Source organism: Nothobranchius furzeri, chromosome 14 (assembly GCF_043380555.1).
Source record: "Nothobranchius furzeri strain GRZ-AD chromosome 14, NfurGRZ-RIMD1, whole genome shotgun sequence".
NCBI lineage: Eukaryota > Metazoa > Chordata > Actinopteri > Cyprinodontiformes > Nothobranchiidae > Nothobranchius > Nothobranchius furzeri.
Genome location: NC_091754.1, coordinates 62,336,293 through 62,360,552, shown reverse-complemented (window position 1 = coordinate 62,360,552; position 24,260 = coordinate 62,336,293). Strand labels below are relative to the sequence as shown.

The 24,260-nt window shown below is 38.9% G+C and overlaps 1 protein-coding gene and 20 non-coding genes across 21 annotated transcripts; all 21 read left to right on the top strand.

The window, feature by feature from the left end:
* Positions 1-245: 245 nt before the first annotated feature.
* Positions 246-6,468, top strand: LOC107387131 (uncharacterized). Its single transcript, XM_070543882.1, has 2 exons — positions 246-5,561; positions 5,661-6,468. Exon 1 carries the CDS (start codon positions 275-277, stop codon positions 5,009-5,011), a length of 4,737 nt encoding a protein of 1,578 aa, XP_070399983.1. The 5' UTR covers positions 246-274; the 3' UTR covers positions 5,012-5,561; positions 5,661-6,468.
* On the top strand, positions 6,381-6,545 carry LOC139062826 (U1 spliceosomal RNA). Its single transcript, XR_011516368.1, has one exon. It is a non-coding gene; the product is annotated as a U1 spliceosomal RNA (small nuclear RNA).
* Positions 6,546-7,280: 735 nt separating this feature from the next.
* On the top strand, positions 7,281-7,445 carry LOC139062783 (U1 spliceosomal RNA). Its single transcript, XR_011516328.1, has one exon. It is a non-coding gene; the product is annotated as a U1 spliceosomal RNA (small nuclear RNA).
* A 732-nt stretch (positions 7,446-8,177) lies between these two features.
* LOC139062919 (U1 spliceosomal RNA) lies at positions 8,178-8,342 on the top strand. The gene has a single exon (XR_011516460.1). It is a non-coding gene; the product is annotated as a U1 spliceosomal RNA (small nuclear RNA).
* Positions 8,343-9,076: 734 nt separating this feature from the next.
* LOC139062818 (U1 spliceosomal RNA) lies at positions 9,077-9,241 on the top strand. Its single transcript, XR_011516361.1, has one exon. It is a non-coding gene; the product is annotated as a U1 spliceosomal RNA (small nuclear RNA).
* Positions 9,242-9,976: 735 nt separating this feature from the next.
* LOC139062782 (U1 spliceosomal RNA) lies at positions 9,977-10,141 on the top strand. Its single transcript, XR_011516327.1, has one exon. It is a non-coding gene; the product is annotated as a U1 spliceosomal RNA (small nuclear RNA).
* Positions 10,142-10,873: 732 nt separating this feature from the next.
* LOC139062910 (U1 spliceosomal RNA) lies at positions 10,874-11,038 on the top strand. The gene has a single exon (XR_011516451.1). It is a non-coding gene; the product is annotated as a U1 spliceosomal RNA (small nuclear RNA).
* A 734-nt stretch (positions 11,039-11,772) lies between these two features.
* Positions 11,773-11,937, top strand: LOC139063064 (U1 spliceosomal RNA). The gene has a single exon (XR_011516609.1). It is a non-coding gene; the product is annotated as a U1 spliceosomal RNA (small nuclear RNA).
* Positions 11,938-12,671: 734 nt separating this feature from the next.
* LOC139062820 (U1 spliceosomal RNA) lies at positions 12,672-12,837 on the top strand. The gene has a single exon (XR_011516362.1). It is a non-coding gene; the product is annotated as a U1 spliceosomal RNA (small nuclear RNA).
* A 732-nt stretch (positions 12,838-13,569) lies between these two features.
* On the top strand, positions 13,570-13,734 carry LOC139062792 (U1 spliceosomal RNA). The gene has a single exon (XR_011516337.1). It is a non-coding gene; the product is annotated as a U1 spliceosomal RNA (small nuclear RNA).
* A 735-nt stretch (positions 13,735-14,469) lies between these two features.
* On the top strand, positions 14,470-14,634 carry LOC139062798 (U1 spliceosomal RNA). The gene has a single exon (XR_011516342.1). It is a non-coding gene; the product is annotated as a U1 spliceosomal RNA (small nuclear RNA).
* Positions 14,635-15,839: 1,205 nt separating this feature from the next.
* Positions 15,840-16,004, top strand: LOC139062816 (U1 spliceosomal RNA). The gene has a single exon (XR_011516359.1). It is a non-coding gene; the product is annotated as a U1 spliceosomal RNA (small nuclear RNA).
* A 735-nt stretch (positions 16,005-16,739) lies between these two features.
* Positions 16,740-16,904, top strand: LOC139062781 (U1 spliceosomal RNA). Its single transcript, XR_011516326.1, has one exon. It is a non-coding gene; the product is annotated as a U1 spliceosomal RNA (small nuclear RNA).
* Positions 16,905-17,636: 732 nt separating this feature from the next.
* Positions 17,637-17,801, top strand: LOC139063032 (U1 spliceosomal RNA). The gene has a single exon (XR_011516576.1). It is a non-coding gene; the product is annotated as a U1 spliceosomal RNA (small nuclear RNA).
* Positions 17,802-18,535: 734 nt separating this feature from the next.
* Positions 18,536-18,700, top strand: LOC139062815 (U1 spliceosomal RNA). The gene has a single exon (XR_011516358.1). It is a non-coding gene; the product is annotated as a U1 spliceosomal RNA (small nuclear RNA).
* Positions 18,701-19,435: 735 nt separating this feature from the next.
* LOC139062780 (U1 spliceosomal RNA) lies at positions 19,436-19,600 on the top strand. The gene has a single exon (XR_011516325.1). It is a non-coding gene; the product is annotated as a U1 spliceosomal RNA (small nuclear RNA).
* A 732-nt stretch (positions 19,601-20,332) lies between these two features.
* On the top strand, positions 20,333-20,497 carry LOC139062901 (U1 spliceosomal RNA). Its single transcript, XR_011516442.1, has one exon. It is a non-coding gene; the product is annotated as a U1 spliceosomal RNA (small nuclear RNA).
* A 734-nt stretch (positions 20,498-21,231) lies between these two features.
* LOC139063058 (U1 spliceosomal RNA) lies at positions 21,232-21,396 on the top strand. The gene has a single exon (XR_011516603.1). It is a non-coding gene; the product is annotated as a U1 spliceosomal RNA (small nuclear RNA).
* A 735-nt stretch (positions 21,397-22,131) lies between these two features.
* On the top strand, positions 22,132-22,296 carry LOC139062891 (U1 spliceosomal RNA). The gene has a single exon (XR_011516432.1). It is a non-coding gene; the product is annotated as a U1 spliceosomal RNA (small nuclear RNA).
* Positions 22,297-23,027: 731 nt separating this feature from the next.
* LOC139062828 (U1 spliceosomal RNA) lies at positions 23,028-23,192 on the top strand. The gene has a single exon (XR_011516370.1). It is a non-coding gene; the product is annotated as a U1 spliceosomal RNA (small nuclear RNA).
* A 728-nt stretch (positions 23,193-23,920) lies between these two features.
* On the top strand, positions 23,921-24,085 carry LOC139063071 (U1 spliceosomal RNA). The gene has a single exon (XR_011516616.1). It is a non-coding gene; the product is annotated as a U1 spliceosomal RNA (small nuclear RNA).
* The last annotated feature ends 175 nt before the right edge of the window (positions 24,086-24,260 follow it).

The following is a 24,260-nucleotide window of genomic DNA, read 5'->3' as shown; positions in this document are numbered from 1 at the left end:
ACTGAGCAGTTTTGCAGAGCCTTTCAACATCATACGAAACCAGGTCAGACTGTATCTATGAGTTAAAAAAAAAAACGGACATTAACGGTGTATGCTACAGATATTGAAAGTTGTTTAAAAACGGACATTAACGGTGTATGCTACAGATATTATTGAAAGTTTGTTAAAAAGAAAAAAGGGTTGTTACTATTTTACAGTTTGAAATTTGAAGTAGTGTTCTCATGTTAAGTTTTCTTTCATTGTTCTTAGCTGTTGGTGTAAAATATTGTTCACAATGGAGCAGGGTGTACAAGAAACTCGTGTTTTAGAGGAAGTACTTGTAGCTTTAGAATTTGAAAAGTTACATTTAGAAAAGAAATTAGAAACTGAAGTTGAAGATGCAGAAAGAGAGGAAGTTGAAATACGCTTAGGTGAAATTTATGCAGACCTTGAAATACATAAAATAGGTTTGACTCAGCCATCATCCCAACCTGAGACAGAGGTGAGACGCTCAGAGCGTCAAAGAAAACTAACAGAAAAAATGCGTGACTTTAAACAGTCTGAGATAACAAGTAAAGAAAGAAAGTTTATGTCAACATATGTAAACTTTAAAGCAGAGATTCAACTCTCTAGGTCCAAACTTAAAAAGGAATGTTCAAAAGCAGAGTTAACTGAAATGATCAAATCAGTAGGAAAATGTGAATCTGACCTACAGCAAGATTATGTAGCTTTACGTACACTGACTACTCCATCTCAAGATTTTAGAAGAAAGATGGATAGCTGTTCTTCAGTTTCCACTGAAATGATGTTGCTTCTGAAAAGGCGCTATGCAGATGTTGATAAGGAGTTTGATGCAATTGCTGTAAAAGACTCACTCCTTCAGTTGCTTCAGAGAGAAGATGCTAAGTCAATGTATGGCTCAACTGTGTCTAGGGCTGAAAAAAGTAGCCAGAACAGTTATAGTAAGCAAGGAAGTCAGGTATCTGCAAAGAAAGCAGAGGCAGCTGCACGGTTGGCATCTAAACGAGCTGAAATAAGCAGGGAAAAGGAAATTTCTGCCCAAAGAAAGGAGATATTAGCTCAACAAGAGAGATTAAAATTGTTGGAAAAGCAAAGAGATCTTGAGGTTATTGAGGCTGAATACAATGTGTATGCTGAAGAGGAATCAAAATTGAATGCTGAAATAAGAAACAGTGAAGTAAAAGGTACTTTGTCTTTTAGTCAGCTTCCCAAACCTCTTAACAGTCCTCCATACACCCAAGCTATCCAGAGTACGGCACCTCCTAACTTTGAAGGTATAACCAACAAGATCCCAAAATATCTTCCAGTGCCCAAGTGTGATACTAGAGTAGCGTCAAAAGAAAGTGAGTTATCTCTAGTTCAAGCTTTAAAGGAGTCTTTAGCAATGACTAGACTTCCAATACCAGAGCCATTTACCTTTACAGGAGACCCACTGAAGTTTACTGAGTGGAGCACTTGCTTCAAGGCTCTTATTGAGACTAGTTGCACAAATTCAGCCCATAAACTTTTCTACTTGAAGAAATACATTAATGGAGAAGCTCTTGGTGTTTTAGAAGGGACATTCTATCGCAGTGATGAGGAAGCTTACAACCAAGCTTGGGATGCTCTGAACAACCGTTATGGCCACCCATTTGTAGTTCAAAGAGCTTTTCGGGGAAAGCTAAGCAGTTGGCCAAAGATCGGACCAAAAGAGTCACTAAAGCTGAGAGAGTTTAGTGATTTCCTTGTTTCCTGTAAGAATGCTATGCCCCATGTTCAGGGCCTCAAAGTGTTGGATGATTGTGAGGAGAATCAAAAATTATTACTGAAACTTCCTGATTGGGCAACAACCCGCTGGAACCGTCATGTGTCAAAACTGTTAGATGAAGGAAAGGAATATCCAGGTTTCACAGAGTTTGCTGACTTTGTGGCAGAAGAAGCACGAATAGCATGCAATCCAGTTTCTTCTTTGTTTGCCTTAAAGAACACATTTGAAAAACCTGAAAAGGAACAAAAACGTCAGAAAGCCAGTGTCCTGATGACAACAATGAATGTGTCTACAAATGAAAAGGCCACAGCTGCAACACAGATCAACAAAAAATCCAAACCCAACCTTTCCTCAACTCAGAATAAAAGGCAAATTGAATGCATCTGCTGCAGGCAAAATCACTTTATTTACAAATGTGACAAGTTTACAGCAATGTCTCTTGAAGAAAAGAAGCAGTTCATTATCGACAACAATATGTGCTTTGGTTGTCTTCGTGTTGGTCACATATCCAAGAACTGTCAACAAAGAGTAACATGTAATGTTTGCAAGCGGAAGCACCCTTCTCCTCTTCATGAAGATCATCCACAACCAGATAAGCCTGAGATGTTACCGAAAGAGGAAAATGCAGCCACTGTATCATGCAGTGTGAAATTGGACAACAGTGATTGCACTTCAATGATTGTCCCAGTTTGGCTTTCTTCTTCAACAAATAGACCAGAGACATTGGTTTATGCTTTGCTAGACACCCAAAGCAGCAATACATTTATTGATCAAAATGTTTGTGAAAAATTACAAGCAAGAACAGGACCCGTTAAATTAAAGCTGACAACCATAACTGACAGGTGTTCTATTGTGCCTAGTCAAAGAGTGGAAGGACTGAGAGTTAGAGGGTACCACTCACAAGAGTATATTGAGTTGCCACCTACATATACTCGAGAATACATTCCACTTGAGAAAAACAGTATTCCAACTCGAGAGACTGCAAAAAAATGGCCCCACCTACTCAGCATTGCAAATGAAATGCCAGATCTCTTGGACTGTCCTGTAGCTCTCCTCATTGGTTATGACTGTACAAGAGCTCTAAAACCAAGGAAGGTCATACCAGGAGAGGATTATGATCCCTATGCAGTTAAAACAGACTTGGGATGGAGCATTGTGGGACCCATTAAGCCATGGACAGGTTCAGTGGGCGCAACTGGGACCTGCCATCGTGTAATAGTAAAGGAATTGCCATCTATTACACCTGCATCTGTGATTAAAGCACTTGAAGCTGATTTTCTGGACACTAACCCCAAAGAAGGGAACATATCTCAAGAGGACATTCAGTTTTTAGAGATGCTAAATGAAAACATTCACTACAATGAGCAAGGTCATTTAGAAATGCCTTTACCTTTTAAAGAACATCCACAGCTTCCAAATAACAAGCAGCTTGCAACAGTTCGTCTGAAATATTTGAAAATGAAAATGGACAAGAACCCCAAGTACAAAGAAGATTACATAAAGTTCATGAATAATGTGTTTAAAGATGGTGATGCAGAGGAAGCAGAAGAAACACCACAGGATGGTAACACATGGTACATTCCACACCACGGTGTGTATCACCCCAGAAAGCCAGAAAAAATTAGAGTTGTTTTTGACTGCTCTGCTAAACATGAAGACACCTCTTTAAATGACCACTTACTTACAGGCCCAGACTTGATCAATACTCTGGCAGGAGTATTGTGCAGATTCCGAGAGAACAGAATCGCAATAATGTGCGATGTGGAGAAAATGTTTCACCGCTTCCATGTTAATCCAGAGGATCGAGATTTCTTAAGGTTTTTGTGGTGGAAGGATGGAAATACAAATACTGAGCCAAAGGAATATCGCATGCGAGTGCATGTGTTTGGTGCAGCGTCATCGCCTGGATGTGCTAAATTTGGCATGAAACATCTCGCCAGAAGAAACGAAAAGGACTACCCACTGGCAGCCAGTTTCATTCACAAAAACTTTTATGTGGATGATGGGCTTCTCAGTGTTGAAACAGATAAGAAAGCCAAGCAGCTAGTCTGTGAAGCACTCAAACTCTGTGTTAAAGGGAAGTTGCGTTTGCACAAATTTGTGTGCAACAACAAAGAAGTCATGAGTGTTATTCCTGAAAGTGAACGAGCTGGCAACACTACGGATGTAAACATGAACTACTCTGAAGTTCCAATGAAAAGTGTGCTGGGAGTAAAATGGAATGTGGAAGCCGATGTGTTCACATTCAGTGGAGCCCTCAAAGAAAGGCCAGCCACACGCCGAGGAATTCTAGCAACAGTAGCAAGTGTGTATGACCCGTTAGGATTTCTTTCACCCTACACTTTGATAGGAAAACAAGTACTCCAGGAAATGTGCAAAAGTGGAGTTGGATGGGATGAACCTGTTCCTTCCGCACTGGAAACCAAGTGGAAAGCTTGGCTCTGTGACTTGGAAAATCTTCGAAAGGTCGAAATACCTAGATGCCTCTTTCCTGAGAACCTAGGCAAAATCAAAAGGGTTGAGCTGCATCATTTTTCTGATGCTAGCAGCAGTGGCTATGGACAATGCTCATACATTAGGTTTGTTACAGATGAACAAGTGCATTGTGCTCTAGTTATGGGTAAAGCCAGAGTGGCACCTATAAAAATAGTCACAATCCCGCGCCTCGAGCTCACTGCAGCTGCAGTTTCTGCTTTTGTTAGTAACTTTCTTAGAGCAGAGCTTGAGCGGAAAATCGATGAGGAGTTTTTCTGGACAGATTCTCAAGTGACTCTTGGGTACATAAAAAACGATGCTCGTCGCTTTCATGTGTTTGTTGCAAATCGAGTTCAAAAAATAAGAGACACTACAGACCCAAACCAATGGTTTTACATTAAAGCTGATCAAAATCCAGCTGACCACGCATCTAGAGGCCTCAAGGTGGCAGAGCTAATAAACTCAAACTGGCTCACTGGACCTAAATTCCCTTGGGAAAGAGAAATTATCACGAACCAACAATCTCCAGAACTTCTTGTTGGTGACCCAGAGGTAAAAGTTCTTAAAACAGATGCTATTGAGCAAGACAGGTTTCTTGAGAGGTTCATGAAATGCTCTGATTGGATCACAGCACTTAATGTGGTAGCAAGGATTAAAAGTCTTGCAAAAAGAGACAAATCAGGAGCCATCAGTGTGAAAGAAAGACAAATGGCTGCTTCTGTACTCTTCCAGCTAGCACAGAAGGAAGCTTTTGAAGAGGAACTCAGATGGTTTAGTGAGAAAGGTTAAGATCCAAGTAGGTCAAAGAGATTTAGGGAACAAAGGTGAACGTCTGAGACAACTATCTTTTCTGGAGAGACCTGTTCAAAAACTAGTGGTTTTGGTTAAAAGTGAGTCCTAAACTACAGTAAAGTACAAAATTTGATACAACATTAAAATGTGATATTTGAGTTTATCAAGTTACTGATTTCTGTGTGTTTCATAACAAAGGTTTATGGTTGATAGTTATTTTATTGAAAATTACAAGATTTAAAGTTCTTTAATGTGTAGTGAATTTCAATCATTGTAATTTTGGTGGCAGTGTAGCTGTCGCAGTTAAATGTGGTTATTCATTGTCATTTGTTTGATTTAACTGTGGAAATATTTAATTTAATTTCTTTGTTGATTTGACGCCACCTGCTGGCTGGATTGAAATTTGACACTGGAAGGTGCGCGCGAGCGGAGCGAATGATTAACTGACACAAGCACGGAGAAGCGACCAGAAGAAGCTCACATCGGATAAAGAAAAGTGGACATGGACTGAAATTGCTTGTGAATATTAAGTGGAGAGGCGCACACGGTGTGTTTGTATATTTATCTGTATTGCATTAATATCTGAGTTATAAGTTTATGTTTCTAAAATTAATATTTGTGTTTATTGTTGTTCATTTCACCGTAGTTTTTCACGGTGTTTGCTGGTAACAAGAAGATAAAGAACCAGTTGAACATCAGTTGGAGCATGGCGTTTTATTCCACAAAAAACAAAATATCCTTCATGAGCAGTTACATCCACGAATATGTACACATGATACAAAGGCTTATTCCATGTTGCACCTATAGATTAATCCCTTAACTTTACTCATTTAACGTCTAAATCGGAATCATGAGACTGGCATTGGAAATTCATTCTGAATCAGAAGAAGGAACTTCATTTTGCCCCCAGCCAATCAGGAAGCTAAACTGTCTATGCTCTTCCCTAGGCCAGCCAATCGGCATGCCAATATTATGTACAGTTGACTGTAAACATTGCTCCAATTTTTCTGTATTTTAAAACACACACCTCCATAGAAATCTTGGTACAGAAAATGCTTCAGATGAATTAAAAAAATATTTATTGCAGCAGATATAGTATGCAACATCAAATGTTTTGACAACAAAAAGAAAAGGTCCATTATACATTGTTTTCTTCTAGATTTGGCTTGTTTTTTAGATGACTTCCTTCCAATCCATCCAAACATCAACAGTGATCTCAACTTTCAAAAATAAACAAAAGAAGTCATATTAAAACCTTTTTAAACGAAAGATGAGATATCAGTGAACAATTGTCTGTTGTCATTCTTACCATGAGTCAGAAGAGCATGTGAGTGAAAGAGCTCCCCAAGAATCAGCCGAACAACTCATACTTACCTGGCAGGGGAGAAACCATGATCACGAAGGTGGTTCGTCCAGGGCGAGGCTCAGCCATTGCACTCGAGGTTGTGCTGACTTTTGCAAATTCCCCAAATGTGGGAATCTCGACTGCATAATTTCTGGTAGTGGGGGACTGCTTTCGCGCTCTCCCCTGACAACTTGTACTAAAGACAATACCAATAGTCAAACAATGCTTTTCTAATTGTTGCCAGCCTTGTCACATTATTATTGCAACTAGTTAGCACACTTGCTTATTTGGTAAAGAAAATTTACATCGTCCACGAATATGTACACATGATACAAAGGCTTATTCCATGTTGGACCTATAGATTAATCCCTTAACTTTACTCATTTAGCATCTAAATCGGAATCATGAGACTGGCATTGGTAATTCATTCTGAATCAGAAGAAGGAACCTCATTTTGCCCCCAGCCAATCAGGAAGCTAAACTGTCTATGCTCTTCCCTAGGCCAGCCAATCGGCATGCCAATATTATGTACAGTTGACTGTAAACATTGCTCCAATTTTTCTGTATTTTAAAACACACACCTCCATAGAAATCTTGGTACAGAAAATGCTTCAGATGAATTAAAAAAAATATTTATTGCAGCAGATATAGTATGCAACATCCAATGTTTTGACAACAAAAAGAAAAGGTCCATTATACATTGTTTTCTTCTAGATTTGGCTTGTTTTTTAGATGACTTCCTTCCAATCCATCCGAACATCAACAGTGATCTCAACTTTCAAAAATAAACAAAATAAGTCATATTAAAACCTTTTTAAACGAAAGATGAGATATCAGTGAACAATTGTCTGTTGTCATTCTTACCATGAGTCAGAAGAGCATGTGAGTGAAAGAGATCCCCATGAATCAGTCGAACAACTCATACTTACCTGGCAGGGGAGAAACCATGATCACGAAGGTGGTTCGCCCAGGGCGAGGCTCAGCCATTGCACTCGAGGTTGTGCTGACCCTTGCAAATTCCCCAAATGTGGGAATCTCGACTGCATAATTTCTGGTAGTGGGGGACTGCGTTCGCGCTCTCCCCTGACAACTTGTACTAAAGACAAGACCAATAGCCAAACAATGCCTTTCTAGTTATTGCCAGCCTTGTCACATTATTGCAACTAGTAAGTGCACTTGCTTATTTGGTAAAGAAAATTTTAATCGTCCACAATTATGTACACATAATACAAAGGCTTATTCCATGTTGCACCTATAGATTAATCCCTTAACTTTACTCATTTAACGTCTAAATCGGAATCATGAGACTTGCATTGGAAATTCATTCTGAATCAGAAGAAGGAACTTCATTTTGCCCCCAGCCAATCAGGAAGCTAAACTGTCTATGCTCTTCCCTAGGCCAGCCAATCGGCATGCCAATATTATGTACAGTTGACTGTAAACATTGCTCCAATTTTTCTGTATTTTAAAACACACACCTCCATAGAAATCTTGGTACAGAAAATGCTTCAGATGAATTAAAAAAAATATTTATTGCAGCAGATATAGTATGCAACATCCAATGTTTTGACAACAAAAAGAAAAGGTCCATTATACATTGTTTTCTTCTAGATTTGGCTTGTTTTTTAGATGACTTCCTTCCAATCCATCCAAACATCAACAGTGATCTCAACTTTCAAAAATAAACAAAAGAAGTCATATTAAAACCTTTTTAAACGAAAGATGAGATATCAGTGAACAATTGTCTGTTGTCATTCTTACCATGAGTCAGAAGAGCATGTGAGTGAAAGAGCTCCCCAAGAATCAGCCGAACAATTCATACTTACCTGGCAGGGGAGAAACCATGATCACGAAGGTGGTTCGCCCAGGGCGAGGCTCAGCCATTGCACTCGAGGTTGTGCTGACCCTTGCGAATTCCCCAAATGTGGGAATCTCGACTGCATAATTTCTGGTAGTGGGGGACTGCGTTCGCGCTCTCCCCTGACAACTTGTACTAAAGACAATACCAATAGTCAAACAATGCCTTTCTAGTTGTTGCCAGCCTTGTCACATTATTATTGCAACTAGTTAGCACACTTGCTTATTTGGTAAAGAAAATTTACATCATCCACGAATATGTACACATGATACAAAGGCTTATTCCATGTTGCACCTATAGATTAATCCCTTAACTTTACTCATTTAACGTCTAAATCGGAATCATGAGACTGGCATTGGAAATTCATTCTGAATCAGAAGAAGGAACTTCATTTTGCCCCCAGCCAATCAGGAAGCTAAACTGTCTATGCTCTTCCCTAGGCCAGCCAATCGGCATGCCAATATTATGTACAGTTGACTGTAAACATTGCTCCAATTTTTCTGTATTTTAAAACACACACCTCCATAGAAATCTTGGTACAGAAAATGCTTCAGATGAATTAAAAAAATATTTATTGCAGCAGATATAGTATGCAACATCAAATGTTTTGACAACAAAAAGAAAAGGTCCATTATACATTGTTTTCTTCTAGATTTGGCTTGTTTTTTAGATGACTTCCTTCCAATCCATCCAAACATCAACAGTGATCTCAACTTTCAAAAATAAACAAAAGAAGTCATATTAAAACCTTTTTAAACGAAAGATGAGATATCAGTGAACAATTGTCTGTTGTCATTCTTACCATGAGTCAGAAGAGCATGTGAGTGAAAGAGCTCCCCAAGAATCAGCCGAACAACTCATACTTACCTGGCAGGGGAGAAACCATGATCACGAAGGTGGTTCGTCCAGGGCGAGGCTCAGCCATTGCACTCGAGGTTGTGCTGACTTTTGCAAATTCCCCAAATGTGGGAATCTCGACTGCATAATTTCTGGTAGTGGGGGACTGCGTTCGCGCTCTCCCCTGACAACTTGTACTAAAGACAATACCAATAGTCAAACAATGCTTTTCTAATTGTTGCCAGCCTTGTCACATTATTATTGCAACTAGTTAGCACACTTGCTTATTTGGTAAAGAAAATTTACATCATCCACGAATATGTACACATGATACAAAGGCTTATTCCATGTTGCACCTATAGATTAATCCCTTAACTTTACTCATTTAGCATCTAAATCGGAATCATGAGACTGGCATTGGTAATTCATTCTGAATCAGAAGAAGGAACCTCATTTTGCCCCCAGCCAATCAGGAAGCTAAACTGTCTATGCTCTTCCCTAGGCCAGCCAATCGGCATGCCAATATTATGTACAGTTGACTGTAAACATTGCTCCAATTTTTCTGTATTTTAAAACACACACCTCCATAGAAATCTTGGTACAGAAAATGCTTCAGATGAATTAAAAAAAATATTTATTGCAGCAGATATAGTATGCAACATCCAATGTTTTGACAACAAAAAGAAAAGGTCCATTATACATTGTTTTCTTCTAGATTTGGCTTGTTTTTTAGATGACTTCCTTCCAATCCATCCGAACATCAACAGTGATCTCAACTTTCAAAAATAAACAAAATAAGTCATATTAAAACCTTTTTAAACGAAAGATGAGATATCAGTGAACAATTGTCTGTTGTCATTCTTACCATGAGTCAGAAGAGCATGTGAGTGAAAGAGATCCCCATGAATCAGTCGAACAACTCATACTTACCTGGCAGGGGAGAAACCATGATCACGAAGGTGGTTCGCCCAGGGCGAGGCTCAGCCATTGCACTCGAGGTTGTGCTGACCCTTGCAAATTCCCCAAATGTGGGAATCTCGACTGCATAATTTCTGGTAGTGGGGGACTGCGTTCGCGCTCTCCCCTGACAACTTGTACTAAAGACAAGACCAATAGCCAAACAATGCCTTTCTAGTTATTGCCAGCCTTGTCACATTATTGCAACTAGTAAGTGCACTTGCTTATTTGGTAAAGAAAATTTTAATCGTCCACAATTATGTACACATAATACAAAGGCTTATTCCATGTTGCACCTATAGATTAATCCCTTAACTTTACTCATTTAACGTCTAAATCGGAATCATGAGACTTGCATTGGAAATTCATTCTGAATCAGAAGAAGGAACTTCATTTTGCCCCCAGCCAATCAGGAAGCTAAACTGTCTATGCTCTTCCCTAGGCCAGCCAATCGGCATGCCAATATTATGTACAGTTGACTGTAAACATTGCTCCAATTTTTCTGTATTTTAAAACACACACCTCCATAGAAATCTTGGTACAGAAAATGCTTCAGATGAATTAAAAAAAATATTTATTGCAGCAGATATAGTATGCAACATCCAATGTTTTGACAACAAAAAGAAAAGGTCCATTATACATTGTTTTCTTCTAGATTTGGCTTGTTTTTTAGATGACTTCCTTCCAATCCATCCAAACATCAACAGTGATCTCAACTTTCAAAAATAAACAAAAGAAGTCATATTAAAACCTTTTTAAACGAAAGATGAGATATCAGTGAACAATTGTCTGTTGTCATTCTTACCATGAGTCAGAAGAGCATGTGAGTGAAAGAGCTCCCCAAGAATCAGCCGAACAATTCATACTTACCTGGCAGGGGAGAAACCATGATCACGAAGGTGGTTCGCCCAGGGCGAGGCTCAGCCATTGCACTCGAGGTTGTGCTGACCCTTGCGAATTCCCCAAATGTGGGAATCTCGACTGCATAATTTCTGGTAGTGGGGGACTGCGTTCGCGCTCTCCCCTGACAACTTGTACTAAAGACAATACCAATAGTCAAACAATGCCTTTCTAGTTGTTGCCAGCCTTGTCACATTATTATTGCAACTAGTTAGCACACTTGCTTATTTGGTAAAGAAAATTTACATCATCCACGAATATGTACACATGATACAAAGGCTTATTCCATGTTGCACCTATAGATTAATCCCTTAACTTTACTCATTTAACGTCTAAATCGGAATCATGAGACTGGCATTGGTAATTCATTCTGAATCAGAAGAAGGAACCTCATTTTGCCCCCAGCCAATCAGGAAGCTAAACTGTCTATGCTCTTCCCTAGGCCAGCCAATCGGCATGCCAATATTATGTACAGTTGACTGTAAACATTGCTCCAATTTTTCTGTATTTTAAAACACACACCTCCATAGAAATCTTGGTACAGAAAATGCTTCAGATGAATTAAAAAAATATTTATTGCAGCAGATATAGTATGCAACATCCAAAGTTTTGACAACAAAAAGAAAAGGTCCATTATACATTGTTTTCTTCTAGATTTGGCTTGTTTTTTAGATGACTTCCTTCCAATCCATCCAAACATCAACAGTGATCTCAAATTTCAAAAATAAACAAAAGAAGTCATATTAAAACCTTTTTAAACGAAAGATGAGATATCAGTGAACAATTGTCTGTTGTCATTCTTACCATGAGTCAGAAGAGCATGTGAGTGAAAGAGCTCCCCAAGAATCAGCCGAACAACTCATACTTACCTGGCAGGGGAGAAACCATGATCACGAAGGTGGTTCGCCCAGGGCGAGGCTCAGCCATTGCACTCGAGGTTGTGCTGACCCTTGCGAATTCCCCAAATATGGGAATCTCGACTGCATAATTTCTGGTAGTGGGGGACTGCGTTCGCGCTCTCCCCTGACAACTTGTACTAAAGACAATACCAATAGTCAAACAATGCTTTTCTAATTGTTGCCAGCCTTGTCACATTATTATTGCAACTAGTTAGCACACTTGCTTATTTGGTAAAGAAAATTTACATCATCCACGAATATGTACACATGATACAAAGGCTTATTCCATGTTGCACCTATAGATTAATCCCTTAACTTTACTCATTTAACGTCTAAATCGGAATCATGAGACTGGCATTGGAAATTCATTCTGAATCAGAAGAAGGAACTTCATTTTGCCCCCAGCCAATCAGGAAGCTAAACTGTCTATGCTCTTCCCTAGGCCAGCCAATCGGCATGCCAATATTATGTACAGTTGACTGTAAACATTGCTCCAATTTTTCTGTATTTTAAAACACACACCTCCATAGAAATCTTGGTACAGAAAATGCTTCAGATGAATTAAAAAAATATTTATTGCAGCAGATATAGTATGCAACATCAAATGTTTTGACAACAAAAAGAAAAGGTCCATTATACATTGTTTTCTTCTAGATTTGGCTTGTTTTTTAGATGACTTCCTTCCAATCCATCCAAACATCAACAGTGATCTCAACTTTCAAAAATAAACAAAAGAAGTCATATTAAAACCTTTTTAAACGAAAGATGAGATATCAGTGAACAATTGTCTGTTGTCATTCTTACCATGAGTCAGAAGAGCATGTGAGTGAAAGAGCTCCCCAAGAATCAGCCGAACAACTCATACTTACCTGGCAGGGTGAGAAACCATGATCACGAAGGTGGTTCGCCCAGGGCGAGGCTCAGCCATTGCACTCGAGGTTGTGCTGACCCTTGCGAATTCCCCAAATGTGGGAATCTCGACTGCATAATTTCTGGTAGTGGGGGACTGCGTAGGCGCTCTCCCCTAACAACTTGTACTAAAGACAATACCAATAGTCAAACAATGCCTTTCTAGTTGTTGCCAGCCTTGTCACATTACTATTGCAACTAGTTAGCACACTTGCTTATTTGGTAAAGAAAATTTACATCATCCACGAATATGTACACATGATACAAAGGCTTATTCCATGTTGGACCTATAGATTAATCCCTTAACTTTACTCATTTAGCTTCTAAATCGGAATCATGAGACTGGCATTGGTAATTCATTCTGAATCAGAAGAAGGAACCTCATTTTGCCCCCAGCCAATCAGGAAGCTAAACTGTCTATGCTCTTCCCTAGGCCAGTCAATCGGCATGCCAATATTATGTACAGTTGACTGTAAACATTGCTCCAATTTTTCTGTATTTTAAAACACACACCTCCATAGAAATCTTGGTACAGAAAATGCTTCAGATGAATTAAAAAAATATTTATTGCAGCAGATATAGTATGCAACATCCAATGTTTTGACAACAAAAAGAAAAGGTCCATTATACATTGTTTTCTTCTAGATTTGGCTTGTTTTTTAGATGACTTCCTTCCAATCCGTCCAAACATCAACAGTGATCTCAACTTTCAAAAATAAACAAAAGAAGTCATTAAAACCTTTTTAAACGAAAGATGAGATATCAGTGAACAATTGTCTGTTGTCATTCTTACCATGAGTCAGAAGAGCATGTGAGTGAAAGAGCTCCCCATGAATCAGCTGAACAACTCATACTTACCTGGCAGGGGAGAAACCATGATCACGAAGGTGGTTCGCCCAGGGAGAGGCTCAGCCATTGCACTCGAGGTTGTGCTGACCCTTGCGAATTCCCCAAATGTGGGAATCTCGACTGCATAATTTCTGGTAGTGGGGGACTGCGTTCGCCCTCTCCCCTGACAACTTGTACTAAAGACAATACCAATAGTCAAACAATGCTTTTCTAATTGTTGCCAGCCTTGTCACATTATTATTGCAACTAGTTAGCACACTTGCTTATTTGGTAAAGAAAATTTACATCATCCACGAATATGTACACATGATACAAAGGCTTATTCCATGTTGCACCTATAGATTAATCCCTTAACTTTACTCATTTAACGTCTAAATCGGAATCATGAGACTGGCATTGGTAATTCATTCTGAATCAGAAGAAGGAACCTCATTTTGCCCCCAGCCAATCAGGAAGCTAAACTGTCTATGCTCTTCCCTAGGCCAGCCAATCGGCATGCCAATATTATGTACAGTTGACTGTAAACATTGCTCCAATTTTTCTGTATTTTAAAACACACACCTCCATAGAAATCTTGGTACAGAAAATGCTTCAGATGAATTAAAAAAAATATTTATTGCAGCAGATATAGTATGCAACATCCAATGTTTTGACAACAAAAAGAAAAGGTCCATTATACATTGTTTTCTTCTAGATTTGGCTTGTTTTTTAGATGACTTCCTTCCAATCCATCCGAACATCAACAGTGATCTCAACTTTCAAAAATAAACAAAATAAGTCATATTAAAACCTTTTTAAACGAAAGATGAGATATCAGTGAACAATTGTCTGTTGTCATTCTTACCATGAGTCAGAAGAGCATGTGAGTGAAAGAGCTCCCCATGAATCAGTCGAACAACTCATACTTACCTGGCAGGGGAGAAACCATGATCACGAAGGTGGTTCGCCCAGGGCGAGGCTCAGCCATTGCACTCGAGGTTGTGCTGACCCTTGCAAATTCCCCAAATGTGGGAATCTCGACTGCATAATTTCTGGTAGTGGGGGACTGTGTTCGCGCTCTCCCCTGACAACTTGTACTAAAGACAAGATCAATAGCCAAACAATGCCTTTCTAGTTATTGCCAGCCTTGTCACATTATTATTGCAACTAGTTAGCACACTTGCTTATTTGGCTAAGAAAATTTACATCATCCACTGTAGCTGTCGCAGTTAAATGTGGTTATTCATTGTCATTTGTTTGATTTAACTGTGGAAATATTTAATTTAATTTCTTTGTTGATTTGACGCCACCTGCTGGCTGGATTGAAATTTGACACTGGAAGGTGCGCGCGAGCGGAGCGAATGATTAACTGACACAAGCACGGAGAAGCGACCAGAAGAAGCTCACATCGGATAAAGAAAAGTGGACATGGACTGAAATTGCTTGTGAATATTAAGTGGAGAGGCGCACACGGTGTGTTTGTATATTTATCTGTATTGCATTAATATCTGAGTTATAAGTTTATGTTTCTAAAATTAATATTTGTGTTTATTGTTGTTCATTTCACCGTAGTTTTTCACGGTGTTTGCTGGTAACAAGAAGATAAAGAACCAGTTGAACATCAGTTGGAGCATGGCGTTTTATTCCACAAAAAACAAAATATCCTTCATGAGCAGTTACATCCACGAATATGTACACATGATACAAAGGCTTATTCCATGTTGCACCTATAGATTAATCCCTTAACTTTACTCATTTAACGTCTAAATCGGAATCATGAGACTGGCATTGGAAATTCATTCTGAATCAGAAGAAGGAACTTCATTTTGCCCCCAGCCAATCAGGAAGCTAAACTGTCTATGCTCTTCCCTAGGCCAGCCAATCGGCATGCCAATATTATGTACAGTTGACTGTAAACATTGCTCCAATTTTTCTGTATTTTAAAACACACACCTCCATAGAAATCTTGGTACAGAAAATGCTTCAGATGAATTAAAAAAATATTTATTGCAGCAGATATAGTATGCAACATCAAATGTTTTGACAACAAAAAGAAAAGGTCCATTATACATTGTTTTCTTCTAGATTTGGCTTGTTTTTTAGATGACTTCCTTCCAATCCATCCAAACATCAACAGTGATCTCAACTTTCAAAAATAAACAAAAGAAGTCATATTAAAACCTTTTTAAACGAAAGATGAGATATCAGTGAACAATTGTCTGTTGTCATTCTTACCATGAGTCAGAAGAGCATGTGAGTGAAAGAGCTCCCCAAGAATCAGCCGAACAACTCATACTTACCTGGCAGGGGAGAAACCATGATCACGAAGGTGGTTCGTCCAGGGCGAGGCTCAGCCATTGCACTCGAGGTTGTGCTGACTTTTGCAAATTCCCCAAATGTGGGAATCTCGACTGCATAATTTCTGGTAGTGGGGGACTGCGTTCGCGCTCTCCCCTGACAACTTGTACTAAAGACAATACCAATAGTCAAACAATGCTTTTCTAATTGTTGCCAGCCTTGTCACATTATTATTGCAACTAGTTAGCACACTTGCTTATTTGGTAAAGAAAATTTACATCATCCACGAATATGTACACATGATACAAAGGCTTATTCCATGTTGCACCTATAGATTAATCCCTTAACTTTACTCATTTAGCATCTAAATCGGAATCATGAGACTGGCATTGGTAATTCATTCTGAATCAGAAGAAGGAACCTCATTTTGCCCCCAGCCAATCAGGAAGCTAAACTGTCTATGCTCTTCCCTAGGCCAGCCAATCGGCATGCCAATATTATGTACAGTTGACTGTAAACATTGCTCCAATTTTTCTGTATTTTAAAACACACACCTCCATAGAAATCTTGGTACAGAAAATGCTTCAGATGAATTAAAAAAAATATTTATTGCAGCAGATATAGTATGCAACATCCAATGTTTTGACAACAAAAAGAAAAGGTCCATTATACATTGTTTTCTTCTAGATTTGGCTTGTTTTTTAGATGACTTCCTTCCAATCCATCCGAACATCAACAGTGATCTCAACTTTCAAAAATAAACAAAATAAGTCATATTAAAACCTTTTTAAACGAAAGATGAGATATCAGTGAACAATTGTCTGTTGTCATTCTTACCATGAGTCAGAAGAGCATGTGAGTGAAAGAGATCCCCATGAATCAGTCGAACAACTCATACTTACCTGGCAGGGGAGAAACCATGATCACGAAGGTGGTTCGCCCAGGGCGAGGCTCAGCCATTGCACTCGAGGTTGTGCTGACCCTTGCAAATTCCCCAAATGTGGGAATCTCGACTGCATAATTTCTGGTAGTGGGGGACTGCGTTCGCGCTCTCCCCTGACAACTTGTACTAAAGACAAGACCAATAGCCAAACAATGCCTTTCTAGTTATTGCCAGCCTTGTCACATTATTGCAACTAGTAAGTGCACTTGCTTATTTGGTAAAGAAAATTTTAATCGTCCACAATTATGTACACATAATACAAAGGCTTATTCCATGTTGCACCTATAGATTAATCCCTTAACTTTACTCATTTAACGTCTAAATCGGAATCATGAGACTTGCATTGGAAATTCATTCTGAATCAGAAGAAGGAACTTCATTTTGCCCCCAGCCAATCAGGAAGCTAAACTGTCTATGCTCTTCCCTAGGCCAGCCAATCGGCATGCCAATATTATGTACAGTTGACTGTAAACATTGCTCCAATTTTTCTGTATTTTAAAACACACACCTCCATAGAAATCTTGGTACAGAAAATGCTTCAGATGAATTAAAAAAAATATTTATTGCAGCAGATATAGTATGCAACATCCAATGTTTTGACAACAAAAAGAAAAGGTCCATTATACATTGTTTTCTTCTAGATTTGGCTTGTTTTTTAGATGACTTCCTTCCAATCCATCCAAACATCAACAGTGATCTCAACTTTCAAAAATAAACAAAAGAAGTCATATTAAAACCTTTTTAAACGAAAGATGAGATATCAGTGAACAATTGTCTGTTGTCATTCTTACCATGAGTCAGAAGAGCATGTGAGTGAAAGAGCTCCCCAAGAATCAGCCGAACAATTCATACTTACCTGGCAGGGGAGAAACCATGATCACGAAGGTGGTTCGCCCAGGGCGAGGTTCAGCCATTGCACTCGAGGTTGTGCTGACCCTTGCGAATTCCCCAAATGTGGGAATCTCGACTGCATAATTTCTGGTAGTGGGGGACTGCGTTCGCGCTCTCCCCTGACAACTTGTACTAAAGACAATACCAATAGTCAAACAATGCCTTTCTAGTTGTTGCCAGCCTTGTCACATTATTATTGCAACTAGTTAGCACACTTGCTTATTTGGTAAAGAAAATTTACATCATCCACGAATATGTACACATGATACAAAGGCTTATTCCATGTTGCACCTATAGATTAATCCCTTAACTTTACTCATTTAACGTCTAAATCGGAATCATGAGACTGGCATTGGAAATTCATTCTGAATCAGAAGAAGGAACTTCATTTTGCCCCCAGCCAATCAGGAAGCTAAACTGTCTATGCTCTTCCCTAGGCCAGCCAATCGGCATGCCAATATTATGTACAGTTGACTGTAAACATTGCTCCAATTTTTCTGTATTTTAAAACACACACCTCCATAGAAATCTTGGTACAGAAAATGCTTCAGATGAATTAAAAAAATATTTATTGCAGCAGATATAGTATGCAACATCAAATGTTTTGACAACAAAAAGAAAAGGTCCATTATACATTGTTTTCTTCTAGATTTGGCTTGTTTTTTAGATGACTTCCTTCCAATCCATCCAAACATCAACAGTGATCTCAACTTTCAAAAATAAACAAAAGAAGTCATATTAAAACCTTTTTAAACGAAAGATGAGATATCAGTGAACAATTGTCTGTTGTCATTCTTACCATGAGTCAGAAGAGCATGTGAGTGAAAGAGCTCCCCAAGAATCAGCCGAATAACTCATACTTACCTGGCAGGGGAGAAACCATGATCACGAAGGTGGTTCGTCCAGGGCGAGGCTCAGCCATTGCACTCGAGGTTGTGCTGACTTTTGCAAATTCCCCAAATGTGGGAATCTCGACTGCATAATTTCTGGTAGTGGGGGACTGCGTTCGCGCTCTCCCCTGACAACTTGTACTAAAGACAATACCAATAGTCAAACAATGCTTTTCTAATTGTTGCCAGCCTTGTCACATTATTATTGCAACTAGTTAGCACACTTGCTTATTTGGTAAAGAAAATTTACATCATCCACGAATATGTACACATGATACAAAGGCTTATTCCATGTTGCACCTATAGATTAATCCCTTAACTTTACTCATTTAGCATCTAAATCGGAATCATGAGACTGGCATTGGTAATTCATTCTGAATCAGAAGAAGGAACCTCATTTTGCCCCCAGCCAATCAGGAAGCTAAACTGTCTATGCTCTTCCCTAGGCCAGCCAATCGGCATGCCAATATTATGTACAGTTGACTGTAAACATTGCTCCAATTTTTCTGTATTTTAAAACACACACCTCCATAGAAATCTTGGTACAGAAAATGCTTCAGATGAATTAAAAAAAATATTTATTGCAGCAGATATAGTATGCAACATCCAATGTTTTGACAACAAAAAGAAAAGGTCCATTATACATTGTTTTCTTCTAGATTTGGCTTGTTTTTTAGATGACTTCCTTCCAATCCATCCGAACATCAACAGTGATCTCAACTTTCAAAAATAAACAAAATAAGTCATATTAAAACCTTTTTAAACGAAAGATGAGATATCAGTGAACAATTGTCTGTTGTCATTCTTACCATGAGTCAGAAGAGCATGTGAGTGAAAGAGATCCCCATGAATCAGTCGAACAACTCATACTTACCTGGCAGGGGAGAAACCATGATCACGAAGGTGGTTCGCCCAGGGCGAGGCTCAGCCATTGCACTCGAGGTTGTGCTGACCCTTGCAAATTCCCCAAATGTGGGAATCTCGACTGCATAATTTCTGGTAGTGGGGGACTGCGTTCGCGCTCTCCCCTGACAACTTGTACTAAAGACAAGACCAATAGCCAAACAATGCCTTTCTAGTTATTGCCAGCCTTGTCACATTATTGCAACTAGTAAGTGCACTTGCTTATTTGGTAAAGAAAATTTTAATCGTCCACAATTATGTACACATAATACAAAGGCTTATTCCATGTTGCACCTATAGATTAATCCCTTAACTTTACTCATTTAACGTCTAAATCGGAATCATGAGACTTGCATTGGAAATTCATTCTGAATCAGAAGAAGGAACTTCATTTTGCCCCCAGCCAATCAGGAAGCTAAACTGTCTATGCTCTTCCCTAGGCCAGCCAATCGGCATGCCAATATTATGTACAGTTGACTGTAAACATTGCTCCAATTTTTCTGTATTTTAAAACACACACCTCCATAGAAATCTTGGTACAGAAAATGCTTCAGATGAATTAAAAAAAATATTTATTGCAGCAGATATAGTATGCAACATCCAATGTTTTGACAACAAAAAGAAAAGGTCCATTATACATTGTTTTCTTCTAGATTTGGCTTGTTTTTTAGATGACTTCCTTCCAATCCATCCAAACATCAACAGTGATCTCAACTTTCAAAAATAAACAAAAGAAGTCATATTAAAACCTTTTTAAACGAAAGATGAGATATCAGTGAACAATTGTCTGTTGTCATTCTTACCATGAGTCAGAAGAGCATGTGAGTGAAAGAGCTCCCCAAGAATCAGCCGAACAATTCATACTTACCTGGCAGGGGAGAAACCATGATCACGAAGGTGGTTCGCCCAGGGCGAGGCTCAGCCATTGCACTCGAGGTTGTGCTGACCCTTGCGAATTCCCCAAATGTGGGAATCTCGACTGCATAATTTCTGGTAGTGGGGGACTGCGTTCGCGCTCTCCCCTGACAACTTGTACTAAAGACAATACCAATAGTCAAACAATGCCTTTCTAGTTGTTGCCAGCCTTGTCACATTATTATTGCAACTAGTTAGCACACTTGCTTATTTGGTAAAGAAAATTTACATCATCCACGAATATGTACACATGATACAAAGGCTTATTCCATGTTGCACCTATAGATTAATCCCTTAACTTTACTCATTTAACGTCTAAATCGGAATCATGAGACTGGCATTGGTAATTCATTCTGAATCAGAAGAAGGAACCTCATTTTGCCCCCAGCCAATCAGGAAGCTAAACTGTCTATGCTCTTCCCTAGGCCAGCCAATCGGCATGCCAATATTATGTACAGTTGACTGTAAACATTGCTCCAATTTTTCTGTATTTTAAAACACACACCTCCATAGAAATCTTGGTACAGAAAATGCTTCAGATGAATTAAAAAAATATTTATTGCAGCAGATATAGTATGCAACATCCAAAGTTTTGACAACAAAAAGAAAAGGTCCATTATACATTGTTTTCTTCTAGATTTGGCTTGTTTTTTAGATGACTTCCTTCCAATCCATCCAAACATCAACAGTGATCTCAAATTTCAAAAATAAACAAAAGAAGTCATATTAAAACCTTTTTAAACGAAAGATGAGATATCAGTGAACAATTGTCTGTTGTCATTCTTACCATGAGTCAGAAGAGCATGTGAGTGAAAGAGCTCCCCAAGAATCAGCCGAACAACTCATACTTACCTGGCAGGGGAGAAACCATGATCACGAAGGTGGTTCGCCCAGGGCGAGGCTCAGCCATTGCACTCGAGGTTGTGCTGACCCTTGCGAATTCCCCAAATATGGGAATCTCGACTGCATAATTTCTGGTAGTGGGGGACTGCGTTCGCGCTCTCCCCTGACAACTTGTACTAAAGACAATACCAATAGTCAAACAATGCTTTTCTAATTGTTGCCAGCCTTGTCACATTATTATTGCAACTAGTTAGCACACTTGCTTATTTGGTAAAGAAAATTTACATCATCCACGAATATGTACACATGATACAAAGGCTTATTCCATGTTGCACCTATAGATTAATCCCTTAACTTTACTCATTTAACGTCTAAATCGGAATCATGAGACTGGCATTGGAAATTCATTCTGAATCAGAAGAAGGAACTTCATTTTGCCCCCAGCCAATCAGGAAGCTAAACTGTCTATGCTCTTCCCTAGGCCAGCCAATCGGCATGCCAATATTATGTACAGTTGACTGTAAACATTGCTCCAATTTTTCTGTATTTTAAAACACACACCTCCATAGAAATCTTGGTACAGAAAATGCTTCAGATGAATTAAAAAAAATATTTATTGCAGCAGATATAGTATGCAACATCCAATGTTTTGACAACAAAAAGAAAAGGTCCATTATACATTGTTTTCTTCTAGATTTGGCTTGTTTTTTAGATGACTTCCATCCAATCCATCCGAACATCAACAGTGATCTCAACTTTCAAAAATAAACAAAAGAAGTCATATTAAAACCTTTATAAACGAAAGATGAGATATCAGTGAACAATTGTCTGTTGTCATTCTTACCATGAGTCAGAAGAGCATGTGAGTGAAAGAGCTCCCCAAGAATCAGCCGAACAACTCATACTTACCTGGCAGGGGAGAAACCATGATCACGAAGGTGGTTCGCCCAGGGCGAGGCTCAGCCATTGCACTCGAGGTTGTGCTGACCCTTGCGAATTCCCCAAATGTGGGAATCTCGACTGCATAATTTCTGGTAGTGGGGGACTGCGTTCGCGCTCTCCCCTGACAACTTGTACTAAAGACAATACCAATAGCCAAACAATGCCTTTCTAGTTATTGCCAGCCTTGTCAAATTATTGCAACTAGTAAGCGCACTTGCTTATTTGGTAAAAAAAATTTAATCGTCCACAAATATGTACACATAATACAAAGGCTTATTCCATGTTGCACCTATAGATTAATCCCTTAACTTTACTCATTTAACGTCTAAATCGGAATCATGAGACTGGCATTGGAAATTCATTCTGAATCAGAAGAAGGAACTTCATTTTGCCCCCAGCCAATCAGGAAGCTAAACTGTCTATGCTCTTCCCTAGGCCAGCCAATCGGCATGCCAATATTATGTACAGTTGACTGTAAACATTGCTCCAATTTTTCTGTATTTTAAAACACACACCTCCATAGAAATCTTGGTACAGAAAATGCTTCAGATGAATTAAAAAAAATATTTATTGCAGCAGATATAGTATGCAACATCCAATGTTTTGACAACAAAAAGAAAAGGTCCATTATACATTGTTTTCTTCTAGATTTGGCTTGTTTTTTAGATGACTTCCTTCCAATCCATCCAAACATCAACAGTGATCTCAACTTTCAAAAATAAACAAAAGAAGTCATATTAAAACCTTTTTAAACGAAAGATGAGATATCAGTGAACAATTGTCTGTTGTCATTCTTACCATGAGTCAGAAGAGCATGTGAGTGAAAGAGCTCCCCATTAATCAGCCGAACAACTCATACTTACCTGGCAGGGGAGAAACCATGTTCATGAAGGTGGTTCACCCAGGGCGAGGATCAGCCATTGCACTAGAGGTTGTGCTGACCCTTGCAAATTCCCCAAATGTGGGAATCACAACTGCATAATTTCTGGTAGTGGGGGACTGCGTTCGCGCTCTCCCCTGACAACTTGTACTAAAGACAATACCAATAGTCAAACAATGCTTTTCTAATTGTTGCCAGCCTTGTCACATTATTATTGCAACTAGTTAGCACACTTGCTTATTTGGCTAAGAAAATTTACATCATCCGCGAATATGTACACATGATACAAAGGCTTATTCCATGTTGCACCTATAGATTAATCCCTTAACTTTACTCATTTAACGTCTAAATCGGAATCATGAGACTGGCATTGGAAATTCATTCTGAATCAGAAGAAGGAACTTCATTTTGCCCCCAGCCAATCAGGAAGCTAAACTGTCTATGCTCTTCCCTAGGCCAGCCAATCGGCATGCCAATATTATGTACAGTTGACTGTAAACATTGCTCCAATTTTTCTGTATTTTAAAACACACACCTCCATAGAAATCTTGGTACAGAAAATCTGAATTAAAAAAAATATTTATTGCAGCAGATATAGTATGCAACATCCAATGTTTTGACAACAAAAAGAAAAGGTCCATTATACATTGTTTTCTTCTAGATTTGGCTTGTTTTTTAGATGACTTCCATCCAATCCATCCGAACATCAACAGTGATCTCAACTTTCAAAAATAAACAAAAGAAGTCATATTAAAACCTTTATAAACGAAAGATGAGATATCAGTGAACAATTGTCTGTTGTCATTCTTACCATGAGTCAGAAGAGCATGTGAGTGAAAGAGCTCCCCAAGAATCAGCCGAACAACTCATACTTACCTGGCAGGGGAGAAACCATGATCACGAAGGTGGTTCGCCCAGGGCGAGGCTCAGCCATTGCACTCGAGTTTGTGCTGACCCTTGCGAATTCCCCAAATGTGGGAATCTCGACTGCATAATTTCTGGTAGTGGGGGACTGCGTTCGCGCTCTCCCCTGACAACTTGTACTAAAGACAATATTAATAGCCAAACAATGCCTTTCTAGTTATTGCCAGCCTTGTCAAATTATTGCAACTAGTAAGCGCACTTGCTTATTTGGTAAAGAAAATTTACATCATCCACGAATATGTACACATGATACAAAGGCTTATTCCATGTTGCACCTATAGATT

What these genes read in the sequence shown, in the direction of transcription:
- LOC107387131 (XM_070543882.1), top strand. Translation starts at nt 275, where the DNA reads ATGGAGCAGGGTGTACAAGAAACTCGTGTTTTAGAGGAAGTACTTGTA.